The following is a 21,413-nucleotide window of genomic DNA, read 5'->3' as shown; positions in this document are numbered from 1 at the left end:
ACCATCTGGATATTTCATTTCCAGAAAGAATGAAAGCTTTGCAATAAAGACGCAACACCGCACGAGTGAGGGAGTAAAATTCCCCTACTAGGGTCCCTAAGCCAAACACGAGCACTGCAAAGACCTGTTTATCATGCAAAACGTAGCACAGTTCTTGTGGTGCAAAAGCTTCGGGCGGGAAGTAAACAACAAAACTAGTCAATTGCAAGACTAATCCACAGAGGATGAGCTGCCAATGCTAACAACGTGCCAACTCCCTACAGTATTTCACGGATTACTTGCCATAAACATCCCATATATCACCTATTCTAGGACGAGGGTCTCTTCCCAGACATTACTCAGTCCGCCCCCCCATCCCTGCTAATGCATGCAGGCGTACGCATGTTTCATAGCTCATTGGCTAAAAATAGTCAATGTCTGATTTCGCGATGCTGGGAGGGTCCTACAGGATGTTGCCTCACCACAGCCCCATCCCAGAGAAACCTCGGGATGCAGTGTGAGCCGACCCTAGCCAACCAAGTAAGCAACTGACCGAACACATCAAACTAACACGTGTCTGCAGAGATCACCGCAGGTGAGTGCAATGCTTTTTAAATTTGCATCTATAAACCAAAGGGACATGCTGTGTGGGCCATTCCAATTTTTTTGACAACAAAACAAATACATGTCTTCTATCCCCCAACAAGAGGATAACAATGAAGCATCACTGATTTATTGAAATGTGCGGTGTGAGCAGAATTATAATTTAAGGAATTAAATTTACACGATTGCACCAGACATGCATGTCCAAGTTGTCCAGATGTACGGTTTAGTTGATTTCATCTCTGACCTTTTCAGATATGACTGAGACAGATGCGGATGTGACTCCAGTGCATCTGAAAGCTTGGAAGCCCCACGTCTCCTCCAGACCAGGGAAGGAGGAATACGTTTTTGCCGGTTATGAAATAATCATCAGGGAATCCCTTGACTCTTATGGAGCTGTCATATGGCCTGCGGTGAGAATGTCCCTCATAGCAGAAAATAATATTAGAGGAGCTCTCATACATTCAAGCAACATCATGGATCATGTACTTGGTCCTGAAATCAATCTGATGAAAGTTCTTGACTCTGGCCAACATTTTCATGATGCCAAACACAGTAGTGTTATTAATCATAATGGCTTGTAATTACCAGGAAAATTCAGCAATTGTTTAAATGTCATAATATCAGCATGCATTTTGTATTTGTGTCCATAGATTGCTACACTCTGTGTAAGGGGACACCCTCTAGTGGCTGGCCAGGTCCACCTTTCTCCTTCTTTCAACGTGTCTTACACAACGTTTCACTGTTTAAGCCATTGCGTGAAAAACTGGTGCAGCCTGATTTACAGCCTGATTCCGTTTTCATTGCAGCGTTCAACCTTGTGTAACAGATGAAATGATGGAGAAATGGATATGAACGATGTCCTGTTCGTGCTTTTTGAATGCATGTAGGCGCTGGCTTTGTGCAGCTATCTGGAAACCAACCAACAGACCGTTAATCTGGTGGATAAAGCTGTTCTGGAGATTGGAGCTGGAACTGGCTTAGTGTCGATTGTGGCCAGCCTGATGGGTGAGCACATTTACATTAAAAAGGATCATTTTGTATTTTCATTGATGGATATAATTTATTATTAATACATTGTCCCCTAGGTGCATGGGTGACTGCTACAGATCTACCAGATATCCTCGCAAATCTCAGGTGCAACTTGTCGAGGAACACTAGGGGACGTTGCAAATATACACCCCAGGTGGCGCCGCTGTCCTGGGGACATGACCTGGAGGAAGCCTTTCCTTCCACTGTTTACCACTATGACTACATATTGGCTGCAGATGTGGTCTATCATCACGACTACTTGAACGAGCTGCTGGTCAGCATGCGCCATTTCTGCCGTCCGGGCACCTCCCTTATTTGGGCCAACAAGGTCCGCTTCCCATCTGACTTGACTTTCACAGAAAGCTTCAGAAAGTCTTTCCACACCACAGTGCTGGCTGAGGGTGAAGAGGTAAAGATCTACATGGCCTCAGCTCATGAGGAAGTGACTGAAACTGATCGCGCCACTCAGATCGAAGAGGCGGGGGAAGAAGAAGTGGGAGAGGAGTTGGGCGAAGACGAGAGGGAAGGAGAAACGAACGGTGAGCAAAGCGCTCGCGAGGAGGCTGAGATGAAGGGCGGGATGTTCCACGCACAACGAAACATGGCGACAGAACACGAAGTGAACGTGACGGAAGACTTACCGGATGAAGGCCGTGAGAGTGAGAGCAAACGTGAAAATGGGACTGAGGATGATAACAGTGATGGTGACAGAGTTCCAGGTACACGTTTCGTCAATGCTGCATGCTTACGTTTTCAAGGGAAACCAAAACGCCGGCCTTTCCCCCTTCAGATAAAACCGATGAAAAGACGGGACAGGAAGAGGCTTGCAAGCGATCCTGGGAACCCACTGTGTACTACAGGGAAAACAAGGAAATGTATTACTTTGCTGGTGAAGAAATCAAGATATGTGAATCCCTGGACAGCTTTGGTGCAATGATTTGGCCGGCAGTGAGTATCTTCCTGCATAACAGATATTACAGAAAAAAAAAATACAATATTAATAAGGACATTAAAAGAATTGCGAGTGCTAGAGTGGGCCAACGAAAGAGTGAAAGGTCCAAATTTAGACAAACCTTTAAATCCACAGGCTGTGACTCTTAGTGGATTCTTAGACTCGCCAGCGGGTCGCCAGCAGGTTCAACTTCTCGACAAATCAGCTCTTGAGCTTGGAGCAGGGCCGGGATTGTTGTCGATTGTCGCTGCTTTGCTCGGTAAGCGTCAGGCGGTCACTTTTTCGAGGGTGAGGGGTAGTTTAATACGTTTTAAACACTGCCGTCGGTTTGCAGGCGCTCAGGTAACAGCCACAGACCTTCCAGACATCCTGGGGAATCTGAGGTGTAACCTGTCTCGGAACACCCGGGGACGATGCAGACACCCTCCTCAGGTGACCTCTCTGTTCTGGGGCTATGACCTGGAAGACAGCTTCCCTCGGTCCTTACACCGCTATGACTACATTTTGGCTTCCGACGTGGTCTACCATCACGACTACTTAAAGGAACTACTGTTCACGATGAAACACTTCTGCCAGCCTGGCACCAGCCTGATTTGGGCGAACAAGTTCCGCTTTAAAACAGACCTGGACTTCGAGGAGTCCTTCAAAAAGTCATTTCATACAAAAATCCTGGCTGAAAGGGACGAGGTGAAAATTTACATGGCTACGGCTTGGGGTTCTGAAGATGAGCAAATAACGGATCAGGAAGAGTTTGGGGAGGAGGAGGAGGAGTCAAACGAACAAGGCAGTGAACATGAATTTAAAAGCAAAGCAGATCACAACACTGAAGAGGAGGAATTTGCCATAGAGAATAAGGAGGATGAAGAGGATGATAATGAGGAGGAAATGGAGATGGAAGAAGAGCACGAAGAGCTACAGACTACTGAAGGAGGTGAACATTCCTTATTCAGTAAAGTATTCAAATTATTCTGCATGGTGAATATTGAATATTTTTGAAAAAGTACGTCATCATTTTCAGATGGGAATGAAAGCACAAAGGAAGATTTCGAATCCCGGAGTGCTTGGGAACCCAGGCAGAGCCCTGGCAGAGAGAGATATAACTTTGTGGGTCATGAAATCTGCATTTATGAATCACCGGATTCTTATGGGGCCATGATCTGGCCAGCGGTGAGTTCTGTGCTTTGGCAGGGATGTGAGAAGCTTAGAGGTTACTTGGATGTCATGTGGAAGGCATTTTCAATATCCCAGCAACATTCACATTAACGTGGGATCAGGTTAAAAATAGCGTACTGTAATCTGACTGCCATTTCTCACAATTGTTATAAAAGAATGCGCGTTGCCAGGTTCACGTCTTGCAACATGCTACATATTTACATTTCAATATTGCTGTGAGCAAAGGATGAATTGTGCCTGTCAATTTTCATAGTCAATTGCACTGTCTGGGTACTTGGAGTCACCAGAAGGTAGACAGCAGGTTGATCTTCTCGACAAGGTAACTCTTGAGCTTGGAGCAGGGACTGGCCTTCTGTCAGTTGTGGCCACTTTATTAGGTAAGTATGAATAACACGTCCCATGGTTTGATGGTTTGTGGAATCTGTGTGTTATTAAGGAGCAGGTTTGCCCTGTAGGTGCACAGGTCACAGCCACAGATCTTCCAGAAATCCTGGACAATCTGAGATTCAACCTGTCACAGAACACCAGGGGACACTGCCAACACCCTCCTCGAGTGGAAGCTCTGTTTTGGGGGTATGAGCTGGAAAAGACATTTCCCCGCTCCCAGCATCATTATAATTATATTTTGGCGGCTGACGTAGTGTATCACCACGACTACTTGAAAGAACTCTTATTCACCATGAGGCACTTCTGCCAGCCTGGCACCACCCTGATATGGGCGAACAAGATCCACCTCGAGACAGACGTAGAGTTTTTACAAAACTTCCAAGAAACCTTCCATACAACGCTCCTCGCTGAGAGGAACGAGGTGAAGATTTACATGGCTACTGCCAAAACTGACAACGTGGTGTTTAAGTCAAAGGACTGAAAATTAAGTGTCAAGTGACAGAAGGTTGTCAGCAGGAATCGAAAGACGACTGCAAAACTATACAAAATCTGGCCTTTCATGGTGAATAGTTCTAGTTAACATTGTTGGGTCAGTATTGTGTTTTTTTTTTTTTTATACACTGTTGATCAGGGGGCAAATGTTTTCAGGCCAAGAAGCTCTTGGTGGTTAGAAGTATGGGACCGGGTCCCAATATTACACATTTGAATTTAATTACATTAATTTAATATTGAACTGCTCGTTTACACTGTTAAGATGGTAACAAGAGTAAAATACTCATTTTTATGCATGAAGTCTTACCGTATATCTGCACTACAAATTGCACGTAAAAACCTGTTGTGTGGAAAAAGATGTATGCTTTCTATTTGTATTTTTTCAATTATCAAACAATATATTGCAGATAATCTGCAGTTGTAGTTGACATCATGTAACAATGTATGTTTTTGCTTACTGTTGAGTAAAATAAGTAACACAAATACACAAGTGATATTAGCACATAAAGATGCACTACAAACATAGGATTGTTTTGTTTTATTTTTCAAATAGTTTCATTTGAACATTTCTTGCATCTGTGTAATAATTCCATACATCTATGGTAATAACAAAATATCGTGGCTGAACTTTCCATACATTACTGAGGAATAATGGTTATAAAACACCAGCACATATACTCAGAATTAAAATGTCTAAAATATTGGCAATAACTATTGTTTATAAGTCATAAATACAAGACATCCATAAATATTTTCTGAGAGTTCTTGGACTCCAACATTGTGTGCGATATGAGACCCGTGAAGGGAGATCAGAGGACGACTGTCCATGTCCAAGAGCGAATATTAAGGCCATTTCTGAAGAAAATCTGTCATTGGCAAAGCTGAGACAGCAGAACCCTGAAATTAAGTCCAGAAAAAAAAAAAAAAAAAAAAAACAGAGAAGGAGGGATGGGGGACCAGTGCCTTATTCCATAAAAAAAAAAGAAAAGAAAAAAAAGCATGGACTGTCTCACTGTGGAGATTACCCATGATGGCAACACTTCCGCTTTGCTCTCATAGACTGTATTATGTTGACTACATGAAACAAAGTTTAAAAAAAAAAAAAAAAAAACTCATTTCACATTACTCCCAAAGCACACTAGACAAAATCATGAGACGCAGGTGAGACACAGAGTTAAACTACAATACATGTACGCATGACTATTCAACACACAGACACGCACAAGCGTACAAGAACTAACACAGATGCACTGGAACCCCTCTGTTGGAAACACACAACTAGGCTTGTGATGTTTTCCTTTCTTTAGATTAAAAAAAAATTAAGAAACACGAATTTGCAAGAATTTTTTTTTTTTATATAAAACATGCATTCAATACATACATAAAACAATCAAAACTAATTATATTGATATTGCCCTGGAAAGTATACACAGTATGTAATGTCTTAAATGAGACTTTAATGATCATGAACGAAAGAAGAACATTTTAATCTCACTACTGCACCCCCGCCCTGTGGTTTCTACTGGGGGAGATGCAATTGGCACTCCTAACATCAGATGGGATCCATTCAAAACGTCACACTCCCGTGTCCTTACTGTCCCTTATGGGTGATAAAGAATAGACCAGGCTTAAAATATAGATGAAAGGAAGGGGCAAGAGAATTTTTACAGACTTCAAAGTAATTAAATGATTAGAGCAATTAACTTACACCTGACTTACTGAATTGTCTTAACCCACACGCTCGAACATTGTTCTCAGGTATGTTTGAGGATGGAGCGTGCATGAAACACACTATAAGGAAGGCATGTGGTCTTCACTTGACTGCAGAAATGAGTTGAGCTCATCTTTAAACATTACAGACTTACTGCATTTTGTGAAACATGTATGTTGTGTGGAGAAAGGGTGTATGTTTGTGTGAGTCCTTTTTTTTAAGCATTGCACTTAAAAGGGTGTGTATTCTGGGGGGAACATGATGGGCAGCCAGTTCTCTGTGAAAGAGGCACAGTGAATCCAGCCCAGGAACTTCATGAGCTACAACAAAACATGAAGAGGGTCAAATTTAATTTAAAAGTATTATTTAATAAAAAAAAATTACAAATCTAAAAATCTCCATATATATATATATATATATATATATATAAAAATAAAAAAAAAAATATTTTGTTTTGTTCTCTTTTACCTGAATGCAGTTTTTCCAGTTGTCTTTACTGGGTTTATCTTCAACTATTTTAGAAGCAAACTTCAAGGCCCTTCCATACATCTTGTTTGCCAATGCGTGCTTGTAGGCAAAAGTTAAAACCTACAAAAGGTGCAGAGAGGATGTTTCAGGTCATCAAATGGAAACGTGACATTTTAAAAAGAATTGTTGTAATTCATTCACGATCATTACTAACTCACCTTGGCATCACTGAGCTCAGCCCACTTCTGGACCTCCCAGAAGGTTTCGGTGAGGACTTTGGCCACACACTTGGAGCTATCATCGGAGCTGGCCACCTCACTGGAACTTGCCCCCTCCTGGACTTGAGGCTGCAGCAGGTGATCGGCGAGGGCGCAACCTTTGCGACAGAGAGCATCCAGCAGAGATGACTTCTGCTTCTCCATGTCACTGTGTAAACACAAATTAAATACCCTTTATATATACATACACGTTACACCATCAGTTATATTTAGAACAGGATTTCAAAAGTTTCACCTCTTGATGGTGGCAGCATCTGGCCGGGGGTCTGTCTTCATGGTGAAGTAAACTGCAAGGGCCGTCTGGTCGATGAGGGAGATCACAATGTCTGCCGCCGATACAATCTCAACCAGGCGCTTCAAGCGCTCCTGCGCAGCGGATTTAAAAGTGGTGAGGATCTCACGCAGCGATTGCTAATGAGGCCGAAACCGTGAGCGCCGTGTACCTTCTCTGAATCAAGCTGGTGCAGCCTCTGTACGTGCAGAGGCAGATACGAAGAAAAGTTCTCCTTCAGCTCTTCATACAAGGCATTGGTATCCAATCTGGTGCATGAGAAAATGTGACATGAAATGATTTTGAAAATTAATTAATGATAAATAAATGTATAAATATATACAACGCTCACTTGGTCATCCACTGGATCTTCAGATCCCTAAGGGCCTCTGCAAATTCCTCTTTCACATCTTTCTCTGCATCCTTTTCCTTCTCCTTCCCTCCGTTCTTGGCTTTGTTAGGAGCAGGGATCAGGTGGTAAACGACAGGCACGACATCCTGAAAAAGGTGAACACCACCCAAAACTCAAAAATTCACTGCTGTAACACCGATTCGAAGAAGAATAAAGCTATTTTTTGGATTCCTGTCGCTGCTCCACACTCTGCAGAGCATGCCACTGCACGGAAGAAATATATACTACCTTACAGGCAAGACATACGCCGATCAGCCACAACATTAAAAGCACCTGCCTAAGGTTGAGCGGCTCCCACTTGCCCTCTCAAAACTCTCAGGACCTCACACTGCCGCCTCATTGAGCTTCACTCCATCCCATTCTGCTAAAATCTATTCCCCAGGTAAATTCATAAGCAGTTTTACAGTCATGTCCTCATCACTTTGTTTTAGAACTGGGTGTGTCAGGTGGTTAGCAGCCTTCACTTCCCCCACCCACCAGTGAGCCTTGGACAACCATGATCCCGTCACCAGTTGTCCTACTTTGGACCATGTTTGGTTGGATCTGCATCCTGGGAACATGCCACAATACCTGCTGTTTTGAAGCTATTATAACCACCATAGCATCACAATCTGGCAACATCTTGGTCACTCACATTCTCACACAGATGTCCAATTTTTCCTGATTCCAGCCCATCAACATCAGAAATGATAATATTTCTACCCTTTAACAAGTGCCATTGTAACAAGGTAATTAATCACTAAACAGTGGTTTTAATGTTGTGGCTGATCTGTGTACACAGCCATATTTATTATGCACGCAATCCTCCTATTAAATATTTTTTTACACTTTAAAAGGTTCTTTTGCATTTCCTCTGAAAACCAAATAAATAGTTATTTTGTGCACCCCTTCTTCCCCCAGTCGTAAAATTACTTGCTTAAAACAATCCAGGAAAACCATCCAGTATGTGAAAAATGAGTGACAATGGATGCCTGTGACTCCTTCAAACACCCTGATATGTATGATCCATATGTTGTGCCAGATTCGTTTGAGATTATGTACAGTTGTCTAAGGCCATTCAGTACCTTTTCAAACTTTCCTTGTCGTTTTGCTCTGGCCTGGCCCTGCTGATCAGAATAACACATAATGAGAGAGAAAACAAGCACACACGCTCCACAGCCTCTTTCTTTCTCCATTTTTCCTGTTGGCATCACTGTTCTTCGACTGTGTTAATTCATGTGCCAGTCCTAGTCCCAATCATTTCACTGGAATAAAGTCAATCTAGTTTTGATACAGGGATGGCTGGTCTAGGTGGAAGTGTGGTCCGCTCAGTCAAGTCAATCATAATGCTGCTGAGTGGAGTAGGTATTACATTAGCCAGCGCCATCTGGTGGAGGGTGACCTGCACTGCAGCAGTAGCCTAATCTGGATACCACTCGCATTTCCGAAGAATAAGACAGCTTGCAGAGCTACCCATGAGAAACTGTCAAGTTCAAATAGCAATATGATTGTGAGCACACAAAAAAGTAATTATTAATATTTATGGAAAAATAAAAATGTCTGTCAGAGGAAGATGCTGAATTGAAGGTGCATGACTGCATTGGCTGGCAATTGATACAAGTTTCAGATAGTGTCTAACAACATTTATAATAATTTGAGGAGAGCAGCTATAACTGAATCAGAAAATGGTACTGAAGAAAAAGCCTACGGAATGTGTTACAATATACATCCAGGCTAATGACAAAAACAAGACACTAAAAATGCTCAAGCAGCAAATCAAGTTGAATGAGAAATGTCAATTAGAAGCCATGTCCTCAAACATTCAAAGGACACTCCACCATTATGAATATACCTGGACACTGTATTTATATAAAAGTCACATTCATTGAGAGTTGAGAACTTTTCATTTCCGTGGAGGTCCACCATACCACAGGGATCCAAATTATGCAGATTTATGCAGTCCTATTTGCCTTGTGAGATACAAAACACCAAAGGACACCTGTATACTGCTAGGTCCCAAAGCCACTGCACTCACATACAGACAGGTTGGTAAGCAACAAGCAAAGTGTATGAAGGCATATGTGAGGCATGTTAACATAAGACAAGAGATTGGCAGTAAAGAGTGTCTCACCGCTTTCTTGCCATACTCGCTCTTGGGTACAACTAGTGAGCCTGTCATGTAGCAGCCAGGCCCCGCCCCTTTTGGGATCCTGTGAGATGGATAAAAAGAACACAAAACTAAAATTAAAAACCACACACACATACACAAACTTGACTCATGTGATCTTGTGTCAAGATCAGTGGTGTTTCTACAAAGTCAGCACAAACAAGTACTTTAACAAAACTACAGCTGTATGCCTCAAAAATGGTTGACCGCAGGGATTGGCCGTTGACATTTACATTTACAGCATTTATCAGACGCCCTTATCCAGAGCGACTTACAACCAGTATTTACAGGGACAGTCTCCCTGGAGCAACTTAGGGTTAAGTGTCTTGCTCAGGGACACAATGGTAGTAAGGGGGATTCGAACCCGGGTCTTCTGGTTCATAGGCGAGTGTGTTACCCACTAGGCTACTACCACCCAGCCGTTGACTCAACGGATGAATTGTGGCTGTCAATTTTCATAGTCAATTGCACTGTCTGGGTACTTGGAGTCACCAGAAGGTAGACAGAAGGTTGATCTTCTCGACAAGGTAACTCTTGAGCTTGTGCATTCACAGCCAAGGCTGTTGACTCTTTTTCATTCACATAATAGGTCACTACAGTACGAGACTATATGGTCATGATGATGACACCCTGTCCTTAATGCAGCCCCAATAAAAACAAAAAAAAACAAAACTAAATGCTAATTTGCCCCGACGCTCAGTTTCCTTCTGTAGCACTCCACACTCATGCATCATGACCAAAAATAAAGTTTTACATTAAATGGTTACCTGTAGGTTTTAATACCATGCCATTTCACACGAAAAATTTTAGTTGTATATTAGGCTGTGTGTTCAAATAACTCACTTGTCATCAGGGATGGCTGTGATATAGAATGGCTGAGAGGCTCCAGGTGACAATGTGACAGAGTTTGCTTTCTTCTTTGCCAGCAGAGCAGCACGGTGGCTCTCGTAGACATCCAAACTAAGTGTGTTAGACAAGCGGTGGGACACAATGAAGGGAAGGTCCTTTAAGCGTTCCAGCTCCGATGGTTGCTCATGCCGAACCTGCAGCCTTATTGTGTAGTCACCCTTCTCCAGTTTCAGAGAGTACTGTAACATACAAAAAAGATATATAAAAAGTGCTTAAAAATATATACTATAAAATAAAGGGAACACAAACACCACAATGAAACTCCAAGTCAATCACACTTCTGTGAAATCAAACAGTCCACTTAGGAAGCAACACTGACTGACAATAAATTTGATATGCAGTTGTGCAAATAGAATAAACAGGTGAAAATTAAAAGGAAATTAACAGGACGTCCCCAATAAAGGCGTGGTTCTGCAGGTGGGGACCCCAGACCACTTCTCAGGTCCTATGCATTCTGGCTGATGTTTTGATCACTTTTCAATGCTGGTGGCGCTTTCACTCTAATGGTAGCATGAGACTGAGTCTACAGCCCACAAAAGTGGCTCAGGAAGTGCAGCTCATCCACAGGATGGCACAACAACGAGAGTTGTGGTAAGAAGGTTTACGGTGTCTGGCAGCGTAGTGTCTGGAGACGTAGCTATCTGGAGACAGGCCAGTACATCAGGAGACATGGAGGAGGCCGTAGGAGGGCAACAACCCAGCAGCAGGACAAACCCCCAGCTTTGTGCAAGTAACAGGAGGAGCGCTGCCAGAGCCCTGCAGAATGACCCACAGCAGGTTACAATGTACATGTATCTGCTCAAACGGCCAGAAACGGACTCCATGAAGGTGGTATGAGGGCCCGACGTGCACATCTGTGAAGCACTGTACTCTTCACAGATGAAAGCAGGTTCACATAGAGCACATGTGACATACGTGACAGAGTCTGGAGATGCCATGGAGAACTTTCTACTGGCTGCTACATCCTCCAGCATGACCAGTTTGGCAGTGGTCAGTAATGGTGTGGGGTCAAATTTCTTTCTTCTGTGCTCACCAGAGGTAGCCTGACTGCCATAGGGTACCAAGATGAGATCCTCAGACCCCTTGTGAGACCATATGCTGACCCTGGGTTCCTCATAATGCAAGACAATGCTGGCTGGAGTTCCTGCAAGATGAAGGCATTGATGCTATAGTCTGGGACGCTCATTCCCCAGACCTGAATCCAATTGAGCACATCATGCCTCGCTCCATCCACCAACGTCACGTTGCACCATGGACTGTCCAGGAGCTGGTGGATGCTTTAATCCAAGTCTGGGAGGAGATCCCTCAGAAGACCATCTGCCACCTCATCAAGAGCATGCCCAGACGTTGTAGGAACGTCATACAGGCACGTGGAGGCCACACCCACTACTTTTTAAGGACATTATATCAAAGTCAGATCAGCCTGAAGTGTGTGTTTCCACTTTAATTTTGAGTGTGAAAAGTTGTGTGCTGGAAGCTCTATTTGGCTTGCAGAACTTAAGAAGCCGAACCAATTCTTGCTGATACTTTTCTTACTTCTTCTTGAAGTTTGCTTCAGTAAGAATCAACAGGGAATATATATGTTCTAATTTTGGGCCAGTGGTCGCCTAGTGAGTAAGGAAAGTGACCCGTAATCAGAAGATTGTTAGTTCGAATCCAGAGCCGCCACGGTGCCACTGCAGAGCCACTAAGCAACGTACCATACCCACACACTGCTCCCTGGGTGCCTGTCATGGGTGCTCACTAAGGTGATGGGTTAAGAGCAGACACATTTGATCGTGTGCTGTGCTGCAGTGTTTTACAATGACAATCACTTCACTCACTTCAAATCCAGAGCTCCATGGGTTGATCAATTTGATTTTGATCAATTTTTGTGTGATTTTGTTGTTAGAAAATTCAACAATGTAAAGAACAAAATATTTAGTAAAAATATTTTATTCATTCTGGTCTAGGATGTCTTATTTTTGTGTTTCCTTTATCTTTTTGGGCAGAGTACATAAAACCAAGTTTCAGGTATTGAAAGTCTCTGGCTCGATCATTTGTCCAATTTGACTGAGTAACAGTGTTATAACTACTTATGCACCTATAATGATAGGTGCAAATAATGGTTTGCAATCAGAATGATGGCCTTCTGTTACCTGATGGGGGTAGGCATCGCCAGACCCCATGAGTCTCTTGTTCTGGTCATAAAGCAACCACAGCTGGCTGTCAAACTCTGATTCATACAGCAGCTCACACAACAGGGGGCAGCTGGGGGTCACCTCACAACTCTTTGGCTGTGGGGCAAGAGAAAAAGGGCCTTAGACACCAATATAAAGGACATGCAGACAACCTAATATTGGACTGGTCACGGACCTGGTGGAAGGTGTAAGTCAGAACAGTTTCATAGACTTGCCGGTTGTCCGGCAACACATCTCGCACACCCAGGGCTTTAGTCTTTGCACTTATGGGCCTATAACAAAATCAAAAGAAAAGACCACTTTACATCCTCAAAAGATGTCTGGAAGACACAATCAGGATAAAACATTCTTCACCCTGATCACTGCATTGCAGCATTTCTGTAATCATAGGATGTTCTCTCAGGACACATAACGCCCACACCAGAAAGTAACTTGGAAATAACTTCAAAACAGATTGGAATTACATAATGAATATATAGTTCTGATCCATACCTGAGGGGCTGCACCCAGTTCTTTAGAGTGATGCTGGGAGAAACATCTTCATACCTCAGAGGAGACAACACTTCAAAATTTGATATGCTGTCAGAAGCATGCTGGGAAAAGTGGAAAATGCATCAAGAATATTACAAACTGCGTGAAATTTAAGAGTAAAGCAAGAGGAATGAAAGATAAGCACTCTCACAATATGCAGGGGAGAGGGCGTGGTCATCAGGCCATGGAAAGAAACGACATAATCAATAGTAACATCACCAAGGCTGGCCCACCAACGTGCCACACAAAGCTCCACTGTCCGCCCTGGCTGTGAATGCACAAAAAAAAAAAAAAAAAAAAAAAAAAAAAAAAAAAAAAAAAAACAGAATTAAGCACCCATGGTACTACATAAAAACAGTACTGACTGACGTACATAAACAGGAGTATAAGTGTAATAGAGAGGATCATGTATAATTTCAAAGTTACCCTGACAGTTTGGGGATGGTATGTGTGATTAGAAAGCAGGGGTGGACAGTAACAAAGTAAATGTAATTTTTTGGACCTGTTAGGTCAAAACTAAGTTTTGTGAGGCGTCGAAGAAACGCAAGCGTTCCACATCTCCCATGTCCTCTGCTTTTAACCATGACAGGTGCCCGGGGAGCAGTGCGTGGGGACGGTGCTTTGCTCAGTGGCACCTCAGTGGATCAGGATTCAAATCGGCAACCTTCTGATTACGGGGCCGCTTCCTAAACCTCTAGGTCACCACGGCCCCAAGTACATACTGTAGTTTACTCAAGTACATAGTTTGTGTACTTCCACCACTGTTAGAAAGGAGGGTAACTTAATGTCATTTCTCCAAAATAACGTTAGGCAGGCATTACAAAGAAACCAATCAAATGATTCTCAATAAATGAATGAAGGAATGAAAGAATCATTACCAAAACAGGGAAGGCCTCGGTAAGGGAGCCTTTCTCCAGCAGAGAGGAGAACTTGTAGAACTCATTTGCTCTGTAGGCCCTCTGTTTAACCAAGTGCACGGCATGCAACACAAACTTTGATGACACGTCGCCCGAATGAGACGTTAGAGAGATTTCTGCAGGAGTCAAACAAAAAAAGTTAATAGGATTGCTTTATTTTGTGCAATGTCAACTGTAATTGTTTGGCGATTCCACACCATTAGCAAGATGTCTAATTCTCCAATAAATCCAACTGTAAATCAGTTAATGATTAAATTGTTATGGGCTAGATTGTGCTACATTGGGATTAAAGTCTATATATTTGCCTTTTTATTGAAAATTCAGAAAATAAGGACACCAACAGCAGCTCACAGCAAAGCAGAGTAATCATCCCTAAGCACTGATGTTAACCAAAATGTGATCAAGCAACCAGTGCTTTGGGCTTCTGATGAATGAGAAGTGTGAAGGGAACGATCTTACCTGCCCACGATGCCCCCTTAGGCACACTTATAAAATGGCGGCGGATCTGTCCAGGTCTGAAGTGGACATCAGTATAGGAAATCTCTTGGCCTTCTGGGACTCTACAGATCCAAGTTCACAGACAGATGAAAAACAACACACTAATAAATACATTTATTTAAAAATGAACACATGTAGGAAATTATAACAGCATATTCATTACTTCGATGGGATGATTACTGTGATAGGAACTCTGAAGAGTGCTCCAACATTGGGGGTTGCAGTGTCAAATCCACACACCTGAAAAAGGGAAGAAAAATGACAAAAACAACAACAAAACAAACTAATACAAAGTGCTTTTATAAAAGAAGCACCTCTGTATAGTGTAGACCCTCCTTAAGGCCCTGGGGGTCCACACGAACATTGACATGCCGACACTGGTTCATCAGCTCAAGATGGGATGGGCAGTGTACCCATGATGCATTGCAGGTGAGGGCCAGGTGAAGCTGGAGCGAGATGCGAACAGAGTTCTCTGCAGGAGACAGAAGCAAATCAATCTGAGCAATCAATCTAATATTAGGTCAGAGATGACGCAATAGCCTTCTTTAGCAGGTCAGAGGGAACTCCTGGGACCAATGGCAGTTGTTTTTAAGACATTATTCCAGGAAATCTCAACAGCTGCATCAATATCACTAAAATTTTTTTCTGATGCTATTTCAGTTATTTTCAGAAAATGGCAATTTTGCCTGCACCTGTGTTCTCTGGGAAGATGGGCTCGATGCCCACGCTGTGGTCTGAAGGCGCAGACACTTGGATGGGGTCCCTGAGGTAGATGCCACGCTGCGTTCCCACAGTAACGGTGAAGCCCAAACTGCTGGTTGGCAGGGAGGTATGCTGCATGAGGTAGTCGTATGCTCTCTCGACCTTCAAAATAAATAAAGAAATGATAAAAACAGGCTTCATCACATTATCATATCATAGTCCCTATAAAGGGACTATGAAGGGTTCCACTAAAATTTAATAGAAAGGTATTAGTAATAGGAGTGTCAGTATTTCTTAACATTCTTAACTACAAACATTGCAAAAGTAATGTACTGGCCACAGGCAAACCGAAATATTATTTACTTGTCCTGTGAATGTACTGCAAAAAAAAAAAAAAAAAACCAAATCACAGACCCTGCCATACCTGAATAATGCCATGGCCCTGTGCAAACACTTCAATGTCATCAACCTTCTGAGCAGTGTTCTCCAGAGCTCTTCTCACTGCAGGCACTGAGGGCCGCACACCATTCTGTTTCAGCCCTGAAAACACACATACACCTTCCTCAAATTCTCTCCTGGTCAAAGGTTTTGTTTTCATAGGACACTTTGTCATGCTTTATAAGTGACAGTGAATGTTTTTGTTATTAAGACACACAGCACAGCATAGCACACAGGGACAAAAAAAAAAAAAAAAAAAAAAAGTGTCCTCTGCATTTAAATCATGTGGGCGCCTGGGAAGCAGAGGGTGGGAAAATATCTTGCTCAGAGGGACCTCAGTGGCATCTCGGCGGTTCTGAATTCGAACCTGCAACCCTTCCTTTCCCGTTACACCACCAAAAGGACACTTAGCTGCAATTGCATCTTTTAGTTAAGTTAAAACAGTAATAACACTTAATTGGTCAGAAAGTCTGATAGAATCCATAAGACCAGACCAAATGGCATCTTCATCCTGCAAAGCTGATGCAATTACTAACCTGACAGCACCAGGGCAATGCCCCCGCAGGCATTTGGGGATGACATGGATGTCCCATTCATCAGCTGGGTGCCACGCAGTGTCCAGTTAGGCACAGAGGCAATAGCTCCGCCTGGGGCGCTGATGCTGACCCCCAGAGCACCGTCTGTGCTGGGCCCGCGGGACGACCACGTGTACTGGTTGGGCGGAAGCTTCTCGCGTAGAGAATACTCAGCCACCATCATGTCAGGGGTGACATACGCGCCCACACCTGCAGGGTTCATTACAGACACAAAATTGCAACGCTTCCATATGATTCAGTTCAGGATACTCTATATTACGAAAGCCATATTTAATCTGTCAAATCTTTTGTTTGAGTTTTATTTCAAATTAAGTTATTCTGATAAATATGCAAAGGGTGGTTGTAGCCTAGTGGTTAACACACTCACCTTTGAACCAGAAGACCCAGGTTCAAATCCGACTTACTACCATTGAGTCCCTGAGCAAGACACTTAACCCTAAGTTGCTTCAGGGGGACTGTCCCTGTAACTACTGATTGTAAGTCGCTCTGGATAAGGGCGTCTGATAAATGCTGTAAATGTAAATATGTCTAGAACTCACCAATCACACTACTTGTTGTTCCCCCGGGACAGCCCACTGTAGAGAGGCAGGGTCCATTGTTCCCAGCACTCGACACAAACAAGACATTATGTTTTTGAACAGCTTCGCTGATGACCTCACAGATCCTCCTAAACACAAGTGACAACCATGGACCAGTAAATGTAAAACATTTCCTTCGAGAACAAAAATGCCATGGCCACCATTCAATAGTACAGAGTTCTTCAGAGCTCCTCCTCACCCTGAGTTTGGCCAGTGTGTGGCTTCACCATAGCTATAGTTCACAAGGTCACACTTGTAGTTGATCACCTCGATCATCTGTAGACAGAAAGCAAGCTCAATTCAAAAGCAGCGGGTTCAAGTCCTGCTGTTCTTTACATACAGACACCTCAACTAAATCGTTTCTTGAATTAAAATTCGGAGTTTGAAATTTACTGAGCATTTTGTTTTACTTGGACAAATGTCAGACGAATTGACTGGTGGCTGTATGTTAAGGTCATACCGCACGGATGAGTCCTGTGCCTGTTTCCATGGTGCTGAGACGAGTGTCTCCAATCTTCAGGGCAAGAATTTGTGCGCCAGGGGCAATTCCATTCCTCTCAGGCTCGTCTGGGAAGTGTCCTGCTGCAATGCTGGCCACATGTGTCCCATGAGCCCCTGAAAAGCCAAACCAAGGTGGCTGCATATGAGATCTGATTAAGAGTGTTCATGGAGCAACCTTTAAAATTATTAAATAAATAAAATGTTCACTAAGTTAGAGTTGGAAAGTAGCAGGTTGACTGACCCCCACTTGTGACTATGCAAAGTGAGTTTCCCTCATCATAGATGTTAACTGAGTAGTTTAGCATCTCTGCGTCGCCAAGGGTGGCATATTCCTGCCTCTCTCTGTAAGAGCTGAGCACTGTACATGCCGCCAGATCACCACGCTCTGACGTGTCCACCACAGCCCTGCAACACACATCACAAATAACACTAATTACATTTAAATGGGTCGTATGATGTCATGCTGTGACACAGTATGCATGCAAATGCATCATGATCATGTTATGAACATCCAAAGGCTGCTTGCAAGCTACTGGTGTAAAATGATCCCAAAGCAGAACTGTCCCTCCTCTCTGCCAGTGTCATGTTAGTTCTGACCTCCAAGTGACCCCATCGTGCCAGAGAACACAGTCGTACACAGGCCCCGGGTCACTGTACTTCTTCTCCAGGGTTCCCAGCAGTTCAGACTGGGTTTGAAGCTCCTCCTTCTGCAGTTTCTCAGTCTGAGATGGGACCAATACACTTATTTACATAAACAAATCCCATGCTATTCATTTATGTGAATGTTGCAATAAAAGCCTGGTATCTTTGCACAAATGAGAGGGCGGGTGGTGTACCTGTGAAGGATTGGGGTGACCAAGGTCAAACTCTTCTGTCCGACGGCTGGCCTCTGCCTGGGCAGCTCTTTGTGCAGGATCCCACATCTTCTCTTTACGCTCTTTCTATCTCAGCCACACACACAGAAATATCTGTCTGTCAGTTACACAGTTATTATGCTTGAACACACACACACAGATAGTAAACATTAACCAGAAAGCAATACTTAAAGCATATTAATATGATACATGGAAAGAGGTCTTCTATTACTCCATATGAAATGAAGCTCTTCATGTTATGAATGGAGGAGTCAAGTTACAACAAAGGTTCATACAAAAAAAATCTCTCTATATAAATGAATAGTCAGATCTTCATTATTTCAATGCCTTGTTAAATGCTTACCTGCATCCTCTCTTTCAAAGCTTTAGGGAAAAAGTCATAACCATTTTTAACCCCAATGTGATATTTTCCAGATGGGTTCACCCAAGTTCCAGGAATCTATAAAGAGGAGAAGTGAATAAATATACACACACTGAAGAATGAAAAAAAAATATATCACACAGTCACACTGTGACAGAATGAGTTAGGAAAGTTCCCTATTTCATCCCACCTTGAGAGTCCTCCCTGATAAGCCAGCCACCGTGCCCTCCTTGGGCTCCACCACTGTGGACATGTTAACATCTCCGCTGCCCGTCGTGTCGATAATGTCCACTATCTTTGGCTTTCCTTCAGTCGTGACCTGTGTAAAAAAAAAGAAAAAGTTCTGCCTGATTGTGGTAAAAACCTTCGGGTGAAGCAAACCAAAATTGGGCTGGTATGACAACAGCTCATCATGTACAAAGTTCAGAAGGTGGCATTCCGAAAGCCACCTCTATACAACAGAAGTAAAAGCATTAAGACGGCAAGTAAGGAAAGGAGATGGTAGAGCTCATTTTACTGAGGCAAAACGGAGAGGTGAGGCGGACTGGCGCGGAAAGAAGAAAGCATCTATCTTGGCAGACTTTTGAACATATATCTGGCCTATATTTGGCAAATGGGATTCTGAAAAGTCAATCCCATGGATGGAAATTAAAAGAATAATGCGCTGACCATAAAAGCTGTTCCTGAATGCCAGATTGCAAATTATGACGAACGTATTTGGAACAACTGATGTCTCAGAGTCGCGGCCCTTTTGACAGCTGAGTGAAAACTACGAGCAGATGGTTAAGGTTAATGATCTTCCTAAATAGGTGCTGGCCTGGTGGACACACTGTTCCAGCACCATAACGGCGATTTGAAGTCGTTCCCCTCCTCCTGCTGTGACTTGTGGCCACGCACCACGTGTATTGAGCCAGAAAAACTGCTCGTTTTGAGTTCGAATGAATAAAAGCAGGGCGCTAGCGAGAGACTCGCCAGGCCACCTAGCCCACCGGCCCATTCGTGCTGTGAAGCACGGAGACTGCAAATACACGATTCGGGGAGATTTGTGACAGGGCACAGGACGTACGGGGACGGGACAAAAGAAGAAAAAAAAAAAAAAAATCACGCGGAGTTCAACGCTCCTGAACATCTGCACGGCGCTGGCTAAACGAAGCTAAGCTATGCTATGCTAAGCTAAAAAAAAAAAACACACACACATTCGGGCCAGCTAGCTGTAGCAAGCTGCCACTGCTGAATGACAAGGCTTAAAATGATCTCAATCAGTCCGAAATATTACTGGGTTGTCCCTGCCAATGGACAAGGGCGCATAAGACGAAACAGCTCATTGACATACACGTTTTAATTCGTTTAGCAACATTTAGCCTGCTTTAAAAAGGCCATTTCGAATTGCACCGTTCTTCGTTCTTTCACTGTCTTTTTTAATTTTATTTCATTTCATTTAGCACGCAGCGTATTTTTCTGGCATGTTGTAGTTTCAATTGGATATTGTCCAATGACATCACGCACAACTTAAAACAGCAGCGTGGCACAAATGGACGCGTGTGCGGCGCAGCGACCGCTGCTGTCGCTCATAATCGAAGTGCGGGCTACGGACGCAGCCCTGCCCGGTGCCTTTACCGGGGTTCGGCCTTTTCGGGGCGACGGCGCCGCTCTTCGGTTACCTGCATGCCCGGGGCCCCCGGGTCCACGCCGGTATCGAGTATGGCGATGAGGACGCCCCGGCCATCGTAGTCGGGGAAGCGTGTGAGGAAGGATGCGGCGCCGGTCTCCTTTTTGGGAAGCAGCCCGTGGAGGGGGAACGGCTCTTCGGAGGAACGAGCAGCCATGGCCTGACAAAGTGACAATGAAAACAACACGACGACGGCGGCGGCAGAGAGCGGGGACCGGCGCGGACACGGAGGAGCGAGGAACCGGGGAGGATCTTTAAAGGAACAGCGCATAGTTTCATCCAAGATCCAAAAAAAAAAAAAAAACAAACCAACCCGTCGGCGCTAAGTATGAGCGTAATGAATCCGGGGCATATAGAATTACACCGTATTTCACGTATATGGTAAAATGTTATGCGTATATTATTTAACGTGACTACTGCGCGGTCGCGTGTTCGCTTCCAGGGCGAAACTTGGCCATTTTGTGCTGCACAAAGTTAAGTGAACAATAAAGATTTTTTTTTTGCAATGGTTTTAGGGGCCTTGGTGTTCGTGTGATATATTTGAGCATTTTTATTTCTGCTGTTTGATGTTTTTAGTTTATATATTATATATATATATATATATGTTGTCTCTACTGCGACTTGTTTACCGTTAGATGGCAGCCGAGCACTTTTCAACATGAACATGGCTCTTCAGAGAATGAATCAATGGAAGACTGAATGGATTCATGAATGGATCCCAACCGATTCATTACACTCTGATCATTGCCCTTAC

General features: G+C 43.5%; 2 protein-coding genes across 4 annotated transcripts; one reads left to right on the top strand and one right to left on the bottom strand.

Moving 5' to 3' along the window:
* Positions 1–413: 413 nt before the first annotated feature.
* mettl21ca (methyltransferase 21C, AARS1 lysine a) lies at positions 414–5,141 on the top strand. Of its 2 annotated transcripts, XM_028954370.1 has the most exons (10): positions 414–574; positions 838–995; positions 1,473–1,590; positions 1,671–2,333; positions 2,405–2,562; positions 2,702–2,825; positions 2,901–3,497; positions 3,585–3,733; positions 3,993–4,116; positions 4,195–5,141. In XM_028954370.1, exons 2-10 carry the CDS (start codon positions 840–842, stop codon positions 4,605–4,607), a joined length of 2,502 nt encoding a protein of 833 aa, XP_028810203.1. In that variant the 5' UTR covers positions 414–574; positions 838–839; the 3' UTR covers positions 4,608–5,141. The 2 variants fall into 2 exon arrangements, with proteins under 2 accessions (XP_028810203.1, XP_028810202.1); XM_028954369.1 differs by having other exon boundaries at positions 2,702–3,497.
* On the bottom strand, positions 5,110–20,902 carry tpp2 (tripeptidyl peptidase 2). Of its 2 annotated transcripts, XM_028954367.1 has the most exons (29): positions 20,652–20,902; positions 19,181–19,309; positions 18,973–19,068; positions 18,591–18,695; positions 18,352–18,476; positions 17,996–18,159; positions 17,714–17,868; positions 17,453–17,529; positions 17,215–17,342; positions 16,616–16,864; positions 16,066–16,181; positions 15,632–15,803; positions 15,254–15,411; positions 15,103–15,179; positions 14,901–15,001; positions 14,403–14,557; positions 13,676–13,792; positions 13,486–13,586; positions 13,169–13,265; positions 12,952–13,089; positions 10,748–10,992; positions 9,869–9,947; positions 8,823–8,861; positions 7,699–7,844; positions 7,519–7,615; positions 7,311–7,441; positions 7,016–7,223; positions 6,798–6,917; positions 5,110–6,649 (listed from the first exon to the last, which is right to left on the bottom strand). In XM_028954367.1, exons 1-29 carry the CDS (start codon positions 20,814–20,816, stop codon positions 6,560–6,562), a joined length of 3,780 nt encoding a protein of 1,259 aa, XP_028810200.1. In that variant the 5' UTR covers positions 20,817–20,902; the 3' UTR covers positions 5,110–6,559. The 2 variants fall into 2 exon arrangements, with proteins under 2 accessions (XP_028810200.1, XP_028810201.1); XM_028954368.1 differs by lacking the exon at positions 8,823–8,861.
* Between the last annotated feature and the right edge of the window lie 511 nt (positions 20,903–21,413).

This window comes from Denticeps clupeoides, chromosome 15, assembly GCF_900700375.1.
Source record: "Denticeps clupeoides chromosome 15, fDenClu1.1, whole genome shotgun sequence".
Taxonomy (NCBI): Eukaryota; Metazoa; Chordata; class Actinopteri; order Clupeiformes; family Denticipitidae; genus Denticeps; species Denticeps clupeoides.
This window is presented reverse-complemented; position numbering and strand designations above follow the sequence as displayed.

Excerpts from the sequence above, each read along its gene's own strand:
- tpp2 (XM_028954367.1), bottom strand. The coding sequence starts at position 20,816 with ATGGCTGCTCGTTCCTCCGAAGAGCCGTTCCCCCTCCACGGGCTGCTT. Across the intron at positions 16,865-17,214 it reads AACAACAAGTAGTGTGATTG|GTGTGGGCGCGTATGTCACC; the intron begins GTGAGTTCTAGA and ends TGAACCCTGCAG. Across the intron at positions 7,616-7,698 it reads AAGATCCAGTGGATGACCAA|ATTGGATACCAATGCCTTGT; the intron begins GTGAGCGTTGTA and ends CTCATGCACCAG.
- mettl21ca (XM_028954369.1), top strand. The coding sequence starts at position 840 with ATGACTGAGACAGATGCGGATGTGACTCCAGTGCATCTGAAAGCTTGG. Across the intron at positions 2,334-2,404 it reads TGATGGTGACAGAGTTCCAG|ATAAAACCGATGAAAAGACG; the intron begins GTACACGTTTCG and ends TTCCCCCTTCAG. Across the intron at positions 4,117-4,194 it reads AGTTGTGGCCACTTTATTAG|GTGCACAGGTCACAGCCACA; the intron begins GTAAGTATGAAT and ends TTTGCCCTGTAG.